Raw genomic sequence first — 20,729 nt, 5'->3', positions numbered from 1 at the left:
GTTTCCCCCCTGAACTGGAGCAAAATCAAACTATGTTTATAGCTTTGATGAAAACAGATGTGTGTTGAGAAAATCAAAATGTTGGGGTGGGTCAGAGTGAGGCAGATTGTCAATGTGATGGTGAGACATGATCTTGGTCTAGGATGTAGAAGGTGCAGGAGGAAGCCTCTGCCCAGAGGAAGAAAAGTGGAAGGTTTTCATCCTTTATTGTTTTCAATGTCTCTTTTTCAGACCCTCAGTGTCCTATGTGTAGTTAAGTCCCACTCATCATGATATGGATACATGAAACTGCCTCCCCTCTCTCATGCCAACACAATCTCCAATGTAATGCAGTTTGGTAACTCCTGGTGAAAATATTCTTACCATTAAACCCTGTTGAGCTGGGCATCTTGCCACTTTTGTGTGGCTCTTTTTTTTTTAAGTTTCCCATAACTGCAAGTACAGGAAACTAACCTGGGCTAGTTCCAGCCCGCTGTCTGTAAGCTGGCTGTAGTGTTCTGGCACTCGGAAGTGATCATTACAAAATGATACTTTTTCTACCAATGAAGAATTACCACAAGAAAGGTTTGCACCTTCTGAAGGCTGAACTCTGAGACTCTGGATTAATTTCCTAGCTGTGTCACAGCCACCTTGGGTGCCTTTGGAGCCTCTTTCACTTCTGGTGGAATTTTCAACCTATCTTCAAAAGAGAGGTGCCAAATTCCTCATTTGTACTTTGTGCAGTGATTAGCACAGTATTGCTTTGTCCTCACCTGGAATATACTTGATATCTTGAAATCCAAAGAGAAAGAAGTAGATATTATGACATACTATGCTTAGAATTGGGGAAACCCTATTCTCTATAGAAAAATGATTTTGAGAAATCTATTTCTCCATTAAAAGCTACAGTTGTGCAATGTGACTTGTGCGTGTACTTTCGCATTATGGACTAGGTAATTTTTGTCAGATTGCTTTGAGTACTGAATAAATGCAAGGAGACTGAAATCTATTCAGAAAAGATGCAAGAGCACAATTTGTCAAGTTAAAGGTTTACCATGTGTTGGTTTTGGTGTTTTAACCCAGTGTTTCATTTACATCCCTGGTTATCACTGGTGTGAATTGCACACGTCAGTGATGCTCCTGACTGACCTACAGACAACTCAGTGCAGGTTTGAATCTCTCTCCCTCAGGTGTCTTACCTTTATTGCAGCAAGACCCCCGTCTCAGTCCAGTCCCCCTTCCAGTTTCCAGCTGTGGCCAGTACAAATGGCCATATGTAGCTAATATAAATGGACTGTATTTGAACTATGCATTCACTACCAAAAATATTAAGAACAGACTACAGGGCTACATGGACCTTTGGTCTGACCCAACATTTTTTGTCCTAAAATTACTAAAATGTCTCAGGTAGAATATGAGAACATGAAATGATACTTGTCCATCCTCTGCCATTTGAAGCATAATAATTTCCTGAGCTGGGGTACTTAATACCCTCAGATGTACTTTCTTCTATGACTCTGCCCACTAGCCTTTTTAATTCATGCTGACATAAAGGATTTAAAAAACATGCTAGCAGTGGTTCCTGCAACTTAGCTACATGTGGTGTGAGGACCCACCTCCATTTGTTCATTCTGAACCTTCTGATTGTTAGTAGTTTCATCCAATGATACTTCATTCTGGTACTGAAGGAAAGGACAATCATCCCCTGATCACCCAGTTTGACAACCACTCATCTTTATAAATGTTCCTGCAGTGTGAAAACAAACCACTGATTTTATTCTTGGAAATAAGTTCAAATCAAATATTTTCTACCTTGTATGATCAAGTTAGGCAACAAGAAGTGGCCTGCCTTTTCACAGCTTGCCCTGCTGTTTTACAGCTTCCATATAAGATTGCTGATTTAGGTACAAGTTATAGCCCTTTCTTTCTAAATTTGAGTGCCCGAGTTATAAGATTTTTGTATATTGTTTGAGTGGCCTTTCAGGGTTATTTTTTTTAAAAAAAGGGAGGCTTGGGGTTTCCATAACATTATCAGTGCTGACTCAGGCACACAAGAAGCATGTCTGCAGAGGGAGAAGGTTTAGTTTTTCATATAAGCTGTTTTTTCACCTCAACCACACTGTGACAGACCAGAATGACAACTCGAAAAACTTCAGGCAGCCTCTGGCTCTGTGCCAACCCTACAGGGGACATTTGTTTGTTTGCCTAATAGGCAGAAAACCATTTAGAGCCTGGGATTTTATCCCCTGTGGTCATTGCACCTCCAGAAAAATATGAACAAAATGTGAGCGTGTTCCAGACTGATTTGGGCTCCAAGCATGCAGTGAGTAATGTTTTTTTTCCACCACATGACAGTAGAAAGTAGGGCTGTAAAAGGTCTGCCTAGCAGAGAATTGTACGAAGGTCTTTAAGGACATAGCACAAAACAATTTTTGTGCAATACAGCATGTCAGATGCAAGCTGAAACAAGCCAGGACAAATGTGCTGTAGCCCAAGGTTCAGGTATGGTTTATTTAGGATAATTGGCCAGCAGGGTAGTTTTCCCTTTCCAGAGTGCACTGCAAAATCTGAAAGCACTGGAAGTATCATCTTGCAATATTTCTGAGTACCTCTATCAAAATAACAAATACCTTCAATTTTCCCTGGCTTCATAAAAGTCAGAAATCTGCAGGACCTCATTCTTATACCAATGAGTAATATTCTTATCACAGACGAGCTGGACCGCAAATTAAACAAAAAAAATCCTTTATATCTCCAATAATAATAATAATAACTACCTGTTACAGAACTATATATGTTGATAATAGTTTTAAGCGGGGGGGGGGGGGGGTATTATTTGTATTTTCTTCTTATTAGTGTAAACTGAGTGCTAAAGGCCTGTCTTGTGCTGGGTGCCAAACACACCCTGTACCTGTGGAGCATCTTGCCATACTTTCCAGCCTGAACAGTGGAGAAGTCACCTGTGTTTGTAAGGGAGCAAAACAAACAGTAAGATGTCTCTAGGCATTATGAGGGACTATGGTTTTGGAGTGCAGCCAGGCATCACACTTGAAAAGAGACCAGAAAAGACTGCTGATACAGAGGGATGTTATGGGAATTTCCATAAATCAAAACTTCAATTCCCACTGTTGTTAGTGCTATGGCAACTGCACAAATGATTCTGTATCCATCACCTTTCTCCTTTGTGTTATGAAAACTGGTGCCTTAGACAGAGCTTTCAGATTAAAAGATTAGGTTTAAAGTTTTTGCATGGAACAAATTTTATTTGTTAGATTCCACATTTTAGAAACTGAAACTTCTTGCACTCAGTGGACTTTTGCTGAGTGTCCAGAGTCCTGAGATAACCCCATCTTCCTCTCCACAGATGTCTGACCACAGCCATCCCCTGGGAGACTGGCCAGGGAGTCAGGGAGTCTGGGAAGCCCCAGCCTTCAGTAACACTGATACCTGGCTTTACTGTTGGTATTAGGACAGAGGCAGCTTAGCTGAGCTGTTCCAGCGTCTGAGTAGCTTCCTGCTGACTGGAGGACTGCGAAGAATAAAGAGATTTCATCTAATTCAAATTGAAACCCAATTCTGAAAAATACCAAGTTTCCTGTTAGCAGGAAACCCCCTTTTCTGGCTGTCCTCAGTTCTAACCTGGCTGACTTGATCCTCTCATCTGAACTCATAATGCTTGTGCTTCTAGACTTCTGTATTTTCAGTACAAAGAAAGAGATATATAAAGACAGTTGATTATAGTGATTGATGTTAATGGGAAGTGCAGAAGGGAATTACCTACATTTAAATTACTAATCTGTGTCCTAACACTGTTTCTCTCTTAAGTAACTGGGAAAATCAGACTAGATTTTAATAGATGGTATTATATGCAGTTCCAGAAACAAATCATCTGACTACTGTAGTTGGAAGGGAATTTACTCTTTCAGAGACTAGACAGGTTTTTAAGTCAACAAAATGTATGTGGCAATTTCATAGATTTATACAATGTGTAGACCAGAAGCAAAGGTTAGGTCTTTCACTCTCACACCACATGTAACACAGGCAATACATTTTCACCTGGTTTCCTGTCTTAAGCCTCTTCTTATATGTCAGCAGATTCTACCACATTATTAGGTAGCTCTTCAGGTCTGTTTTATCTCTCACTGAACTTTCAGGTCTTCTTGTTTATTATGCACTGTGCATGTTTCAAATGTCATCAGTACCGAGAATGCAGTGTATTATTAGATAGTGCAAGTTTCAAGGAAATAACTCACTCCTTTCCTCCCAGCATAGAAACAAGGGTATTAAAGGAGTTTCTCTTCCATTCCTGAACTTCAGACTGGCTGTCAGCTGTTGTATTGTGCTTAGTTTGGTTTGAAAAAGTAATTGAGTTAATTTTTTGTAACTGTAGCTTGAAATTCTGTTCTGTTGGGCCAATTAAATTAGTAACGAAGTGGTGTCCTTAGTATACTTCCCCATTAACATTTAGCGTATGTAAATTTGAGTACAAAATAGGTAAATTGGGATCAATATGTTATGTCACTTTAAATTTCCTAGATGTTACTAATTCTCACTCAACTGGATTTTTGTGCCTTAAGTTCCAGGATCATCACATAGAGTTTTCTCCGAGTACCCTCCCTGCACCATGCAGAAGACCCCAGACAGGGTTTTATCCAGGTACACTTTTTAAGACCACTGTCTACTGTGGCCAGCGTTAATGGCTTTGGTCATAAAATGCCTCTTGGCTCCTTCAAGATGCTCGGCAGGTCAGATAGCAGACCTTGGCTCTACTTGATGCTACACCACCCATTCTTACAGCAAGAAGCTCCTGCAAAGTGAAGGTGGTAGCTCCTACGGGAGAGGACAGAGACCTTCCACAGCAGGGCAGGAGTAACTGGAGGTGGCGGCAGCAGCTTGCCCCCAGGCCAGAAGGGGGAACTCAGAAGCTGCAATGCTTGCTAAGTTCAGGACAAGCTGAGAGGAAAAAGTGGGGCTGGTAGCACCAGATATCGGTGTCCACTGTGCTTGTCAGTCACGTTGACTAGATTTTCAGCCAAAGCTGAAAAGAGGTGAGAGGGCGATGATACAAAAGCTCTCATCTCACTTAAAGAGAAAGGAAGGCACCTTTCAATCTTTTATGGCCAAATCAGCCTTTTCGTAGTGCTTGTCAAACTTCCCACCCCCAATGTGAATATTGTCAGCTTCCAAGGCAAGGACTATTGAGCTGCACTCACCTTTGGCATCCTCCTAAACACAGTCGGGATTTCTTGGGGTTTCTGAAGAAAGTTGCCATCATGGGCACAGAGCAGTATACATGAAGGCCAAAAAATGGCACAGAATGCCAGAGAAAAGATCCAGAATATACATTCTTGTTTAAAGGACAATAGGCTGAATTAAGCAGACAAACATTAAAGGTGCAGAGAGGCATCCCTCAACCCATCTTCTAAAGCAGGGGAAAGATGACACAGAGGAATTTTAGAAATATGTTTTCCTTTAGTGAAGCCTTTCCAGTCATACAACAGAAAAGGCATCGCTATTTAAGCATATTCTCCTTCAGTCCACTTTTAGATCTGAATGCACAGCATAATTGAACCTCCACAGTGCAAATGGACATGAAAACACTAAGAATGGTTGTGTTTCTGTTTGAAAGAAGATATCAGCCTTCTCCTTAAGTCTGAGGCTACAGCTGTGGGAGCCACAGGCATCAGGTATCCTGGTGGAGGTTGCTAATACCAATGATGATAATATAATCAATAATGATAAATCAACCATGTGCTAAAAAATTATTTCTCATGTGCTGTTTGAAATGAAAATGGTTTGGAGAGTGGCTGTGGACACCTAAAATACTACTTTGCATAGAAGATCCGATGACCCCAAACCGGTTAGTAACCAGTCAGGCTTCACATGGCACCTCAAGGTGAGAGCCACTGTCTGAGTAATAACAGCAAAGTCCTGACAACAGCTCATGGCTGAAGGCAGTAATGGTGTCCCTTCACATCTGAAATATTTCCATCCAATGCCATCCATGACATCCCGATGGCAGTGTGGTTGTTCAAATTCAAATTCATGTCCTGCAGCCAAGGAAGTCACAGAAGTCACAATGGGAGGAACACCCAGGCACGTGCCGTCTCAAAGTTCCTGCGCTGTGCTGGAGGAGAGGCAGGCACGCTGCACAGTACTGAGCTCTTGCAGCGTAAACCAACAAAATATGAGCACATTAGCACCAAGAGGCAGTAGTCATCAGCTCCAGTAGCTGGCTGGCTAATCAGAGGTAACCCTTTATGTGGAAGAACTTACTAAGTACTTCATTTTGAACCATTCGTGACTCCCTGAAGGGGAGGTCTTGGGAGTGTTTCACATGTTTTTTGCCTTAGGGACTGGATTTATAAACATAGGCAAATAACTGAAAGCACATACCTGAGTCATTACTGAGGCGCATTACAATTTTTTTGATTTAACAACACTTTGATTTAGGAAACCCAGAGAGTTATTGTTGATTTTATGCAGTGTAAATGATTCATGTACTTTGTACTTTCCTGGAAACATAAGTTGTCAACATAAAAATCGTAGAAAGCTTTCATTTTGCTCTTGTAATTCTGTCTTATTTATAAAGCCTTCCACTGATGTATACCTCATCTTATTTGGAAGCTTAAGAACAGAGACAGCATAGTGGAAAAGGTTCTTTAAGTAGAGGCTTCTGAGAGGCAAAAGAGAGTAACAGAAGAATGAATATCAGTCTTTGTTTACTGGAAGCAAATAAAACCCTGGTGACAGTCTCTCTGCCACTGCTCTGTCACTCCTTGAAGCAAGGAGAATAATTCTTAGCAAAGTACACATTTTTGTTGAAAATGTAAAAGGCAAAATACTGAGTATAGTACATGTCAGTCATTCACCTTCCTCTTTTATAGGATTTTTTTTTTCCATACAGCTCTCCTGCGCTTCCCCACCCCTCCAATATCCATTGAGCTTTGAACTCTCATTTTCCCAAGCTGTCGAATTCCTAGCATTTCCCTGGCTACAGTTTCTCTCAGAATTTTGGTGACATGATAATCAGCACAATATTTCAAAATTTAAAAAAAATACTTCACAATCTTAAATAACTTTTTTTCCCCAGTAATTTTTAATGTCAGTATTTTCAACTTTATCATCACATGATTGAAAATGAAGGACTCTTGCCCTCAGGATGCTTGTTAGAGCTCCAAACAAAGCTACGTGACTATATTTGCCATCAGTTCCTGTGTACTTTGCTAATGGGACTGAGCCGAAGGACTGGGAAGCAGCACACTACCTCCACTAAAATTAATAATCATACTGGATACCAAAATCAGGAAAACAATTTAGATATTGGTTTTGTGTTACACTGTAGCTTCTGAATCATCATTTCTATCTGCTATTCACAATATATTATAATTATTACTCCCCTATCACCATGTTCCACAATCTTTTAGTATCTGTCATTCTCTTGCCCTCTGGATGTAACCTACTTACCATGTTTCTCTTGCTCCAGCAACCCCTTCACTTTGAGTACTATTTTTTGTATATTGAACAGTATATGTATTAGGTATTTAGTTATATCCTTACCAATTTTTCTTCCATTGCATTCAACATTGGAATACGATGTTTGTCTTTCTAGAAGATCCAGTATTCCAGTTACTTCGATAATTACTCTTCTTGTAAATCATGCATATAAACCAAAACATTTTGCAGAGGTGTTCCCTTCAGCAAGGGGCACTTGCATTTGAAAGGTCCTCCATCAAGACTCAACAAATGTAGGTTAATCTCACTGTCATAACCTTTACATACACAAACCAGAGAAAGACAAATGAAGAACAATTTAAAGATGCAGCATCTTTTTATTACTTGAACGAGTATAACTGCAAAGATCAAAGTCTGCATAAAAGGACAGAATGTAACCAAGTGAATATAATCTGCAAAGAAAAAGACATGGCAGCAGAAAATATTGAAAAGCAGTCACGATAACTGTTAAGGTTAATGAGAACTACTAATAACATTGTTGTAACTGAAAGTGCTCCACTGCAGTTCAGCAAGTGGAAGCATCTGTGTAAAACAGCTGTAAAATAAATCCAAACATAAAATGTTTCACTAGGTGTTTGATCCTATTTGATTTCTGGAACATATGCTGAAAAATTATAGTATATATAGATGGAGAAATACCATAAAAATCTGACTACTCTCAGAGTCTGCCTCAGCATATTTAGGAGAAATGATGACCAACGCTAATTTTCTTGCAATGGATGTTTCATTAGGGTATTGGCACAAAGGCAAAAAAATCTAGGTGTTTTACCTGTGCTTTTTCAATATATTCTTTGGAAATTTTTGCTTTACCTGGCCCTGATATATTTCACAAAAAGATATAGTATATTTTCATGAATGCTGAGGGTACACCAATGATGCTCCCATTCAGGGACAACAAAAGCAGACCATTCTCAGAGATCTTGGAAAGGTTGGGTCATGACGGTTTAAAATCCAGTTGACAGAAATGGAAGTTTAATGCTGAACAAGAGATAACAGACAGATCTAGGAGAAATACTAATTCATTATTGGTCATTAATTTTTCTGTAGAATAAGAACTTGAACAAAGGTTTTTTTGGAAATTCATGTCCAGTCTGCCTGCTGAAAGTCTTAAGACCTTTGTTGTAAAAAAATAGAAAATGGATGCAAGAGGCCAATCTGAACTGAGAGTTTGAAAATCTGAGGGATTAGAGAAAGCAAACACCTATTCCCAGAGTCTCTGATGATACCAAGCAAAACTGCCAAAAGATGCTTCTAAACAAGGCCATAGGGCAAGACTCTTTCAAAAGTAGGTCAATGACTATAAATATGTGGTTTGTGCTTCTGGCACCTTAAAATGAACAGCAATATGCCCAAACCAGAAAGAGCCTAGCACAGGTATGAAGAGCTTCCTGTTTCTGCCGATGAGATACACATTGGCACAGACTGACTGCAAACCATTACTATCAGTAAGAGGTCAGAAGGCACTTTTTCTAGTTTCAGTTGTATGAGTGCCAAACAGAATACAGACCCAGAAAAGATTTCAGGAACAGCTGGCATTCTGTCTGCAGTTTTTGCAAGAACTGGGGGAGAAAAAAAAGACAGACAGATCCTGACATTTTAAAAGTTACTGTGGTGAGATTCTCAAATAGAAAACGTTTTATATCGTGGGGTCAAATGCTCAAAATTTTTGAGAAGTGTGCTAATGTTGTGTAATGACTATTTCAAGGTGAAGCATACTTCGTATTTGTACATGGCTAGGTAAGTATATTTGGCACTTTTCGTCAGTTCTTTGCCCTAGTGGTTACCTTCCTTTTATGTGCAGGTGCTTTACCACTATACTTCTTAAGTTCAGAGGGACTTAGCCTGGTGAGATTGACCCTTACATCTTTAACAATACCAAGTTTCTTTCTTAGTTCTTTGTCTTTATCCTGAGGTGCTTCTTCCTCATTTCTTTTTTCCAAGCTTTCTTTGGATGGAGATATGGCCTTGTTGAGGAACTGAAACAGGAAAGAATAGAACTTGACTGTTAGGAAGTGAGTGCTGGATAGTAATTTTTCTCCCACCCCAGTTTATCTTCACAGCTTTTCTTCTGCAGTCTTTCTTACCTTGGGGATGTGGCTTTGCCAGAGGAATTTAATTCAGGAAGGACCTTGTAAGCCAGCCCGTCTCTATTCTTCTAATGCTACTTTAAAAAGTGATCATGATGGCACTCATCACCTGTTTTCAGAAACCCCACCTTCTCCCTTGGGAAATATCTTGCCATTATACTAAATTCTGCTCTAGTGTTCTCTAAATAGCAACAGGCTGCTCCCATTAAGTGCAGTGCTTTTGTCCTGTTCAAATACTAGAAAAATCTTGATATATATCAAGATTTATTTTTTCTTCAGCATTATTTTATTTTCTTTTTAAACAGTAAAGTCTTATAGACCTGCAAGCCTTAATTCAGATTACTCTACAGTGATTTTGTCCACTGGATTTTTGTTTGGCTTCCCCACAAAAATGTGAACAAAACCAGGTCACTCATCTTTCACAGCAATATTCTGAAAAATACACTTTGCATTCAGCTATATCTAAGAGGAAAGTAACTTACTGTACATACACAATCACTTGATCATCATGGGTTACTACCTGCTGCATTTTCGCAGTAGAAGGGGAGCAGTTCTTGGGCTGAGAGATGGTAGTCATCTCGTGTGAAGAGGAATGTGTTTCATTTGATGTTTTGTCTTGGTGTGTGGGGGTAGCACAGGTTGTAAGACATTTTATGTTCTGTTTCATAGCATTCTCTCTTGGCAGCAGTGGATGTGGAACTTTGAAAGGTAGATTATGGATAGAACCACATGTAATGAGCCAAACCATGGTCTTCACAAGCAACATAGGATGATGGCAAACCATTTCCCTTTCTGCTGTCAGATCCTCGTGCCTCATTACATATAGAAGATAGACTTGCCTATTATAGATCATTAGAGCATTTCCATTAAAGAAAGGAATTTCCACTTGCTCTCCAACAGGACTGATAGATGAAAGTGGTAACATATCCTTATAATCCTTATTCTTCATAGTGATGAGTGACTTCAAAATTTCTGAAACACCAGTGTTAGATGATTTTACAATAAGAGGATAGGATCTTGCTGTCTTTCTGGCTGGCTCTTGTTTCTCTGGGGTTATCTGGGAACATTTCACATCTTCAGTTATATCAGGACTAGAACAGTGTCTTGGAAAGTTTTGGCTGCTTGGTATTAAAGACTTTGAAAAATCGTTCCAAAAGGAGCTGGAAGCCTCTTCTAACTTTATTAATGGCCATATATAAATTACAGATTCTGTTCCTGTAGCTTGCCATACTTCAGAGACATTTTTTGCTGCAGCTGACAGTAGTTGCTGTAGTTTAGATGGGAAAGAAGATAGTGGTATTGATGCGATTTTGGCTTGATATGGTATCTCTAGATCAGGTTTTAAATTCCACGCCTGAGGTTCTTCAGTAACTTTAAGAGGATCAGAGATTCCAGAAATGGATGTTTTGCCTTCTTGGTCAGCATGAGTTAGTGAGAAGCCTCTTTGCAGAGAGTGCTTTTCAGCTGAGGTTTCAATACTCTGAGCATTAAAATCTGTTGATAACTTTCCTCTGCCAGCAGAGGTCATGCCAGTATTTTCTAGCATGTCGAAATCTTCACTCTTCAATTGCTGATTCTCTAGCACAAGAACATATGTAGGACTGGTATCCATCTCCAAAAAAAGCGCTATAGTTTGACTTAATGTATTCTGTTTAGACAGATGAGCTTCTGTGACTGGGCAGTTGTATACAATGACGGCTTCCAGAGGAAAGGGAATGCAAAAAGAGTTCCAGTAGGTCGCATTTATTTTTACCTCTTTCCTGAAGGGCTTCACTTACGCAGCCTGACATCCTTAAAATAAAAGTGGATATAAATTAAAATGTGATTACATATTTGTAAATGCACAGTGATTTTTTTTCAGTTAACTCAAAATAAATTCATAAACAGAAATATATCTGTGATTTAAGTATTAACTAAAGCTCATCTAGCCAGTAGGATTCTTCTATAATAGTAATTTGTTGTGAGATACTTCCAATCTTGACATAAATTGGCAATGAGTTTGTTACACCCTGAGCTCACTTAGCAAGTTTTTAAAGGGGCTTAGGCACTTCGATTCCTTTGGTAGTGCACAGGAGAAAAAAACAAACTTCTCAGGAGGTTGAATAGTAAACTTTTATTGGAGAACTTTAGAGAATAAGGTACTTGGCGAATTTTAAAGCAAACATCCAATCAAAGTAAGGCCCTTCAGAAAGCACTGACTTAGTCTGACTTTAAGATACCTAGATTTCGAGAACAGGATGTCAGGAGAAGAAAGAGAGAAAAACAGTGAAAAAGGAGAGAGAAAGATCAGTAGTCACCACCCGGGATTCAGCAAGGTCTCAGGAGCTGTAAGGTCCAGGGCAGTGGGGCCTGTCAGCGTCACCCCTGTGTCACGGCCTTTTAACTGCTCTAGTCTCCCAGGGCCCTCTCCTCAGGTAGGGCTTTCATTGTGCCAGTAGCTTGGTAGCCACGTTGGGGCTGGACCAGAGGCTCCAGTGGTAGGGTGTGGAGCAGCATACAGCCCCACCCCAGAGAACTTGCATTGCTACCCCCCCCCCCCCCCACTTCAGTGGTTTTGAGCCAGTAATTATTTCTCTGGTCTCCTAGAGAGTTTCTGCTTGCTTCCATAGGAATTTACCCAATAGTGCAAGAAGAAAACATGAAATTTAAATTTGTATCATGAGAGAAAGGCAAAAACGGTGAGATGGATTAAAAAGAAATTAACTTTGAATTAACTGCTGCTTCTCCAATGGTTATGTTCTCCTAGGAATAACCTACTTATCTTAGCACTGCAGACTTGATTTTGTAGAAAGAAAACATAAACACTCATGTTTCTTGCATGTCAATCACACAACTCGAAGGTGTTTTTTAGTCTTCCTAAATATTAAAAACCACAATGAGTTTCGCCTCCATAACTGAGGAGGTTCAACTACTTAACTTACCAAAAGAAATGTAATAAAGACAAGTTCAGTGAGTGTCTGTTGAGGATCATGAAAATTAACCTTTCCAAGTCCTTTTACCTAGTAAAAATCAATAAACTGAAAAATAAAATCACATTTCCTCCTCATCTAGGCTGTACCTCCTGCATTTATGATGCATACATCTAGGTGCAATCATGTAATTCCAGGACTCTAATCATGAATATTTAGAAATAATTATATCAATTGTCAACAAGTTATTTGAATCATTGTACACACAGTAGTATTGAGGCCTTCTGTAGAAGCAGACTGTAAATCAAATTATTTCCTTTGCTCTATCTGATGAGTAGGGGGTTTCTGTTTTGTTTTGGTTTTACTTCTGGTTTTAGGGATTTTTACTACATCCAGCATTGCCATATGATAAAGCTAGGACTGGTCTTCTGCCCCAGAAAGTCTCTTACTGGCCTCTGCATTAGCCTTTGCACTCTTTTCATTAGTACTAGTCCATTAAATCTTCTGCTGTCCAAGTGAAGGAATAGTTTATCTGGAGTGATAGCAGAGTAATAAGGAATTTACTATAATCCTTTCAGTAATGGGGGAGTTGCCACAAAACTCCTAAACAAAAATTTAAAAAGAATTTCAGTAACATGAACTGTTGACACATATCTTAAAAAACAGAAACCTAGAGACACAGCAAGTAAACTGAACTTAAAAAAAAAAAATAAATAAAAAAAAATTCATGGTTTTGAAACTGAGAAATCCTGGTTAACTGTGAAACCAGCTAAAGAGACAAATGTAGCTGCAGAAAAGAAAGACTCTTTGATTCTCAGAAGCCGTAACTCTACTGTGAAGGCTCTGAATTGATTGCTGTAGTGATGGGGCTCATTGCCATAGTCTCCAGTTTTGCTCCCTAAAATCCTGTGTCCCATTTAAAGACTTCTAGCCAGCTGTCATTGTCAAACAATTCCCACAGAAAGCACAAAAACGCAAACAAAATCTGTTTTGACAAAGAGACCAGCAAAAAAACCTGAACTATTACAGTTCTGTTGTAGGCAAGTTTCCTGAGTTCACAGTCTTTCAAGGTGGCTCACAGAGGGGCAAACTGTTTCATTCTTCTTTGCAGGTGACTAAAAGCTTTGTGAGTATCAGTTAAAGCAGATTAGTTTCTCCTGTCAGCAGACAGAGAAGCACACTTTGTGCCACAACCACTCTACAGTGCAGAGGATATATTTTTTGCTATGTTCATCATAGAGGTGCCAAGACCCCTTCAAGGACTGTGACTAAGAGAGCATGGAATGTAACCTAGAGCTCTGACAAAATGTCACTGTACTGATGGTGCTGAACTTGTGGCTTGTGAGCTTGGTATGAGTCACTGTATCAATTACCATAGAATCATAGAATGGTTTGGGTTGGGAGGGACCTTAAAGATCATGCAGTTCCAATCGCCCTGCTGTGGGCAGGGACAGCTTCCACTAGACCAGGTTGCTCATAAGCCTCCATCCAACCCAGTCCTGAACACTTCCAGGGATAGGGCATCCACAACTTCTTTGGGCAATCTGTTCCAATGTCTAACTACTATCACAGTAAAGAGTTTCTTCCCAATATCTAATCTAAACCTGCCTTCTGTCAGTTTAAAGCCATTCCCCCTTGTCCTGTCACTACATGCCCTTGTAAAAAGTCTCTCTCCAGCTCTCTTCTACATCCCCTTTAGGTACTTGAAGGTGCTGTGAAGTCACACTGGAGCCTTCTCTCCTCTAGGCTGAAGAACCCCAGCTCTCTCAGCCTGTCTCCATACGATTGCTGCTCCAGCCCTCTAATCATCTTTGTGTCCCTAAGGTTATTTTGGCCTATAACCTGCTCCTGATACCTTTCTTCATTTCTGAGAACCATGAAGACAGCCTCTGTTAGTGTCAGCAGGCTCCCATCCACCATCTTCCTAGGGCAATTCGGGAGCACTTCAGGACACGTGTGTACTTTTTGCAGTACATACTGCATGTGTGAATTAAGCCTGCTAATCCTAGGATTCTGATCCTTGCATGCCTGCATGCAACAATTTTTCGGTCGTCTCGGGCACGTTCATCTCCTCCTCTGTCTTTGGAAAACATTCTGTTTCTAGTTTGGCCAGAAAGTCTGTGCATCAGTTTTCTACACTGTCCCTCAGAATCAAAAAAGCAAAAGCTTAGGTGCTTGACTGTAGTGAATTTAAGACAACTCTAACAATCTCACACAAGACAGAGGACTGTCTTAATGCAAGTATTACAAAAATTATGAATATCTTCAGTCCTAACTCTCAGTTATGCACAGCAACCAGTAGACTGAGCTTATCTATCACCACTGGAAGAACCAAAGAGTCTCGATTCCAGCATTTTATTCATGGTAAATAGCAACGAGTCACACTGATTATAAATGTAGTGTACTGTACCTTGCAGTGCACATCTTAATATATAGCAGTAGCCTCAGTTGTGTAATTTTGTCAGCCCTTGAGGTTAAAAGATAACCACTTGTGTCACAGATCTGAAGGTCCCCAACAGAACTGAAAAAGGAATGACCATATTCACATACCTTAAAATGTCCTTATTTACACACAATGAAAGAAATCTATAAGAAATCCTCCTTTTTTCTTCCACCTTAAAACTCACTGAGTGTAAAGCAGAACCTCAAACGTAGGAAATAAGCACACAGATTCTCCTATTACTTCTGGTTTATGTATACAAATCTTTTTCATCCCAAGTGGTCTTACAATCTACTTTTTAAGACTATGACTCACTATTGCCCTGTCTTCACCAGAGACAACAACAGCAAAGAGTCTTAAGAGAACTCACAAAAATAATAAAATTCATATTTCAAATTTCCTTATTTTTGATAAAAATGTGCATATGAAAATTGCAATCATCAATTTGTAGGAATATATTTGTTCTAATTAGGTTTTCACTTGTAAAACTTTGGCTTGGCATCTTAGTTTGTTTTTTCTTATCATATAGCAACAATTCAGGGGGATTCCAAAGCTAGCCTTGAGAAAACTTAGATTTCCTGAAATACAGGCATGACTGCTGCTAGCGTGGCATATATTATTTTTGCCTGGATTTGATCCAAGGTATAGACATAGTACCTTTCAGTTGTTATATCAGAAGTGTCTTAAAACACAGCAGTGTCTTAAAACACACTTAAGTACCCTTATTTCAACACTGGTTCTGCATGGAAACTCAAATGGGTCCGTAAATTGTCTAGGACTTCATGGTGTATGTTAAAAAATACAGGTATGGCACAGGCCACTAGATCTGTTATACAGTTTAACATACATATTCCTTTCCTTTTGCAACAGGTGGCCTGCACTTAGGCTGTCAAAAAATGCCATGATATTCAGGGAGAGAGCAGTTTGAAGAGCTTCCTAAAATTACATACAACATGTGCTAAAGGTCCTTCTAGCCCAGTCCCTGCCTCTGACAGTGGCCAAAAGAGGAGGCCCAGCAATAATTTGAGAACAGGCCATGCACACAGTGGTAATTTCCTGGATACCCCCCAGTCTCCAACAGTGGGAGGCACAGGGCCCTTCTGAGCCAGCAATGATTTCTCGGTGGATTTCCTGCTGCCACCAGCCCTGCTGTGTAGCACCCACTCCTTCCCCAGCAGCTTCTACCCCGCAGCGGTGCCTGCTGGGTCACTTACAGCCGCAAAAACCTCCTCAGGTCCCTGGTTTGGGGGTCAAACCCTGGCATTCCCAGTACAGCTGGTGTGGGCTGGGGGAATGGGAAAAGGAGGTGAGGCTTAGTTACCATTACAGCCAGAGCGCAGGTGCCAGACTAGAGGAGCAGCCTTCAAGTGCTGCAGCAACTGCTGTGGTAACTGCCAAAACTGCTGAGAGCCTTCCAGAACCTTCTAGCCGCTAGAATCTTCCAACGGACGCTGGGCACCGGCAGTTTCAACAGCTGCTGCGAGTGGCACTGGGTGCTCTTGGCCACATCGGCCACTGCCCGCAGGCTCCGGGGCTGTGCCCGCATGGCTGCACCTGCCCTGCCAGCCCAACCAGCTGCGCCCCTCTGCCCACGGCCTCTGAAGGACAGGGCCCTTCACACCATCTCAGCCATGGCACCAACCCTTGCATCCCCGCACCTTTCGGTCCCTTTGGGCTCTGCAGGGCTGCAGCTGACAGGTCCCCACTGCTCAGGGGTGGCAGCTCTCCCTGTGACTCACCGGGCTCACACCCCACCTTTCCTGTGGGAAAGGGCCCTGGAGGCCCTCCCTGAGCCCACTGCGCTGCACAGCTTCGCTGCAATTCCCTCATGGCCAGGGCATCCTTCAAATGTCCTCATTCTCCAGCCAGGCCCTCGCTGGGTCCAGAGGGGAGAAATTACCAGGCTCAAACTTCCCTCCTGACCTTTCCTCAGTGCTGTTTCCCCCCCATTGACAAGCAGTGCTCAGGAGTCAGAGGAAAAACAAACCCACCCCACTGTGGCACAGGTGAGCGCTGAGCCCTCCATCCCGGGCACACCTGGCTGCCCCAGCCTATCCTAGACCCTTTGTGCTGAGGAAAGGCTCAACGCAGAGGTGCTGCTCACCTGAGTCCCAGCCATTTCTCCTCAGCTGACAGGCCCTGGGCCAGGAGTCACTCCCATGGAAGGGCTACAATGCAGATGGCCAGGCACAGGGGCTTCCCCCAGGCATGGCCATGGGGCAACTCCACAACACACCAAGGATGTGAGGGAGTATGAGCATGGCAGAGCACTGGTACAGGCTGTCCAGGGAGGTTGTGGAATCTTCCTCTCTGGAAACATTCAAAACCCACCTGGATGTGTTCCTGTGTAACCTGCCCTAGATGACCCTGCCTTGGCAGGGGGGCTGGACTACATGATCTCCAGAGGTCCCTTCCAACCCTAACTACTCTGTGACCAGGGTCTGTGCTCTGCTGCTCCACCACACTGGAACAGTGCCAGAAAGCATTCGAATAAGCAGCCAAATTAATCTGAAATACTTAATCAGGTATTCACAGAAGCACAGAATTATTTATGTTAATAGGGTCCTCTTGTGATCATCTTGTCCCACTCTGCTACAGCACAAGAACTTATGCAATGAGTGGTGGCCTGGCAGCAGGATGAGCTTTGAAACAGCCTGCAGTTTCAGAAGGGCTGGAAATACACAAGTGACTTTATTGTTGCCATCCTGTTAGTAGCTCCTCTTGGAAAATGGCTCAGAGTAAAGTCATTTTATTTTACTCTAATGAGTGAAATAAAACTAGAGAAATATAAAACAGAGATATAAAGTGGCTGGTGAGATGCATCATGTTGATAACCATATGTAGCGAATGAGTGTTTTAGGTTGCTTAAAGAATCACAGCAAAGGCATCAGCAAAAGCAGGGTTAATATAAAAGTGAAAGTGCAACAAAGTTCACTGGCAAGGTTCACTCTACTACTTACTAGATGGTTAAAGCACACAGAGGAAAAGCAAACTAAAATCTGAAATCAATCAATCTAAAACCAAAATCAACCCAAAAATTATTTACATGGAAGCTGAGGGGAGGGTGGGGAAGTGTAAGGATAGGAAAGGCAGGGTGAGGGGTGGGGGGAAACATATGGATAGGAAAAAGTAAGGATAAAAAGGAATAAGGGAGACCCTCCCACTGAGTCACAAGGTTCAGAGTGGACTCCCTTGCCAAACTTAGCCCTTGACTTGACCAACAGTTTAGGCCTAAAGGTTCAACAGCACTTAACAGCACTTAATGAGTAGCCTAATTTAAACAATTTAGCAACAGAGTCATATAGCATTTACTATAATGCAACAGTAACTCACTTAAAAACCTTAGTTACAAATCTAATGTACTTAAGAATCTAAGAGAGCAACCTGCATAGTACATTTGCTACAGCGTATTCACATTCACATGCACACAGACCTAAAGAGTATGTACAAAGTACATACCTGTGAATAATTCTCCTCAAATTCAGTGAAGGACTCATGTAGGATGCCTTTGTATCAGCCCAGGCTCTGTCCTCAGCGTTTGATGGCGGTCCTTCCAATATTGCAAACTTGAGAGTCCACTAGGTCTGAGGATAGTCCTACCCAGAGAAAGATTGTTGGTTGCAACCTGCTGTGGTCCAGGAGAGCTCAGAGGATCTCACTAAGGACCACTGTTTATAGAATCACAAGAGAGTTGGCTTTAGTCATAGTAATTTTTCATCCTGGCCACAATTTGGGTCAGTAACTTTCTTTGGAAGTTTGATAACAAAAATGTTGTTCCACTTGGGTTGTTTTTCAGGCGAGAGAAGTTCCCAAGGCTGTTTGTTAAAAATCAGAAGCTCATTAGACAGCTTAAGTTCCTGGGAGTAGACAGTGTTTCTGATAAGCTCAAGAGGGGCTTAGCCCAGGTGCTGTTCATCGAGGCTGAGGCCTCACAAGCATTTTTGAGATCACAGTGCAGCCGGAGGAGGAGGGAGAGGGAATGCACCACCACACCATAACCACCTGGCACTCCAAGTTTTAGAAGTGCTATCACCTTCACTGAATTTTCCCAGCAGGCATTAGGTTAAATTCAACATGAAACATGAATTTCCTGGGATTGTTCATTGTCAGCCGCCTCCTGCTGAGGATTTTTACATTTAGTTAGAGGACATGTTTCATACCTGTTGTGCGAGGTGAACACCTGCTGCCTCTGGCTGCCCATACCTGTAAGGTTGCTGATGTTCAGTATTTGTTCTTTTTTTAGTGTCTAAAGCTGCCTGAGAAATCAAGGCCACTTCCTCCCAGTCAGATAATAAAAAACATAGTCCTTGCCCCAGAGAGCTTATGAAGCAAAAACGTTAGTGAGAGAATAAAGAGGGTTTTTTCCCTGTTCCTGCTGACTGAGTTTTGCTGAAATGATATCCTGCTGTGATACACACAGGAGGAGCAAGGAGCATAAAGCACATATGTGGCTCTAGGACATATAAATGCTTTACTGTGGTCAACCCCAGGAGTGACCCTGACCTTCAGCACTGTCTCTGAGTAAAACAGGATATTCACCATTAGCCACTTATGTGCTTATCAGCAAATAGAGGTGAGAAACAGAAGATAGAAACGAAGGCATGGGCTGAAAGATGAGGTAAAGAGCAAATTGAATTTCTGACAATTTTGCTCTTCTCATCTCTTCTTTGCCACCAAATTTTTTTGTGCGAGCTGAGAGATCATGAAAGTAAAGGAGGAGAAACACTCTGGCTGTGATCTGCCCACCTACAGCTTTCAAAGCATTTTAGGGAGGATGAGAGCTGTATTGAAGCCCAGTGCAGGAGAGAAGGATGCAAAGATGTTAACCCTAGCTAGTGACATCTAACTGGCTACCAAGAAGGCTGTGGGTGTGCAGATTATTTACAAGTGTGTGTGCGAGGAATATTATGTGTGTGGGAGGAATATTATGTGGGGAAAAATCATCTGTACATCTTAAAGAAACAGTCCACTGTACCAGAATTTCTGTTACCTCTCAGCTGCCATATATTCCTTTAAGTAAAAGCCTAATACCTTCCTCTAGCAGTGCCTCTTCTTACATCCCAAAACACTGAATTTTGTCTTTTGGTGCTACTCAAAGCTCAGTTCAATCTTTCACATATCAGAAATGGAGTCACAGTAGGGAGCTGTATGAGGATTTTTGAAAACTATTGTGTTATAACCTTTGGAAACTTGCTGCAATGAACCCTCTCTCCTCACCCGCAGCACTTGGTACCTATCCCCTTGTAATCATTCATGGCCTTATGTCCTTGCCAAAAAAATTACTTTAAGAAGGGAGAGGAAAGAACTGTCAGAGTTTTCTCTAGTGAATTCCTGTGACTACCTGTCTGGTAAGGAGGCTGCAAACTAGCAAGTTGTGTTCCTTACCCGCTTACAGCTTGGAGAGGGGAGAGAAGGTTTTGATATCAACCCTGTATGTGCCTTTTCCACATTGATTTGGGAACTTGCTATTCAGTTAGGAAATAGTTCAGTGACACAGCATGTCACAGACACTGAGCAGATGTTAGACTTTATCTTGATATTTTTTTTTCCCTCAACTATTTTCTCTAAACGCCTAGGGAAAAATTCCAATTTCAGTGGGTTCTGGACCAAGTCCTAGCATATCAAGCACTTGCTAATAATACCTTATGTTTATTTATCTGTTTCAGATGCAGATCTGTGACATATAAAAATGCTATACTGCACAGATTTTGAAAAGAGGTGGCCCCCTTCAGCTTGTGATAAATCCTGTTCGGAAGCAATGCATAGCCTCAAAGGAGGAAGCTGAAGAATGGAAAAAGA

The 20,729-nt window shown here is 41.4% G+C and overlaps 1 protein-coding gene across 4 annotated transcripts; it reads right to left on the bottom strand.

Moving 5' to 3' along the window:
- Positions 1 to 1,699: 1,699 nt before the first annotated feature.
- On the bottom strand, positions 1,700 to 16,417 carry LOC116783848. 4 transcript variants are annotated; one of them, XM_032681798.1, is made up of 3 exons: positions 10,102 to 11,372; positions 9,357 to 9,470; positions 1,700 to 1,726 (listed from the first exon to the last, which is right to left on the bottom strand). In XM_032681798.1, the coding sequence occupies exons 1-3, from the start codon at positions 11,191 to 11,193 to the stop codon at positions 1,715 to 1,717; spliced, it is 1,218 nt and encodes a 405-aa protein (XP_032537689.1). In that variant the 5' UTR covers positions 11,194 to 11,372; the 3' UTR covers positions 1,700 to 1,714. The 4 variants fall into 4 exon arrangements, with proteins under 4 accessions (XP_032537689.1, XP_032537687.1, XP_032537685.1 ...); XM_032681796.1 differs by lacking the exon at positions 1,700 to 1,726 and adding an exon at positions 3,446 to 3,508; XM_032681794.1 differs by lacking the exon at positions 1,700 to 1,726 and adding an exon at positions 16,252 to 16,417 and having other exon boundaries at positions 7,792 to 9,470.
- Positions 16,418 to 20,729: the final 4,312 nt, after the last annotated feature.

This window comes from Chiroxiphia lanceolata, chromosome 3, assembly GCF_009829145.1.
Source record: "Chiroxiphia lanceolata isolate bChiLan1 chromosome 3, bChiLan1.pri, whole genome shotgun sequence".
Lineage (NCBI taxonomy): Eukaryota > Metazoa > Chordata > Aves > Passeriformes > Pipridae > Chiroxiphia > Chiroxiphia lanceolata.
Note: the sequence above shows the minus strand (reverse complement) of the source record. Positions and strands in the feature narration are given on the sequence as shown.

Excerpts from the sequence above, each read along its gene's own strand:
- LOC116783848 (XM_032681794.1), bottom strand. The coding sequence starts at position 11,193 with ATGGATACCAGTCCTACATATGTTCTTGTGCTAGAGAATCAGCAATTG. Across the intron at positions 9,471-10,101 it reads CTACTGCGAAAATGCAGCAG|TTCCTCAACAAGGCCATATC; the intron begins GTAGTAACCCAT and ends TTCCTGTTTCAG.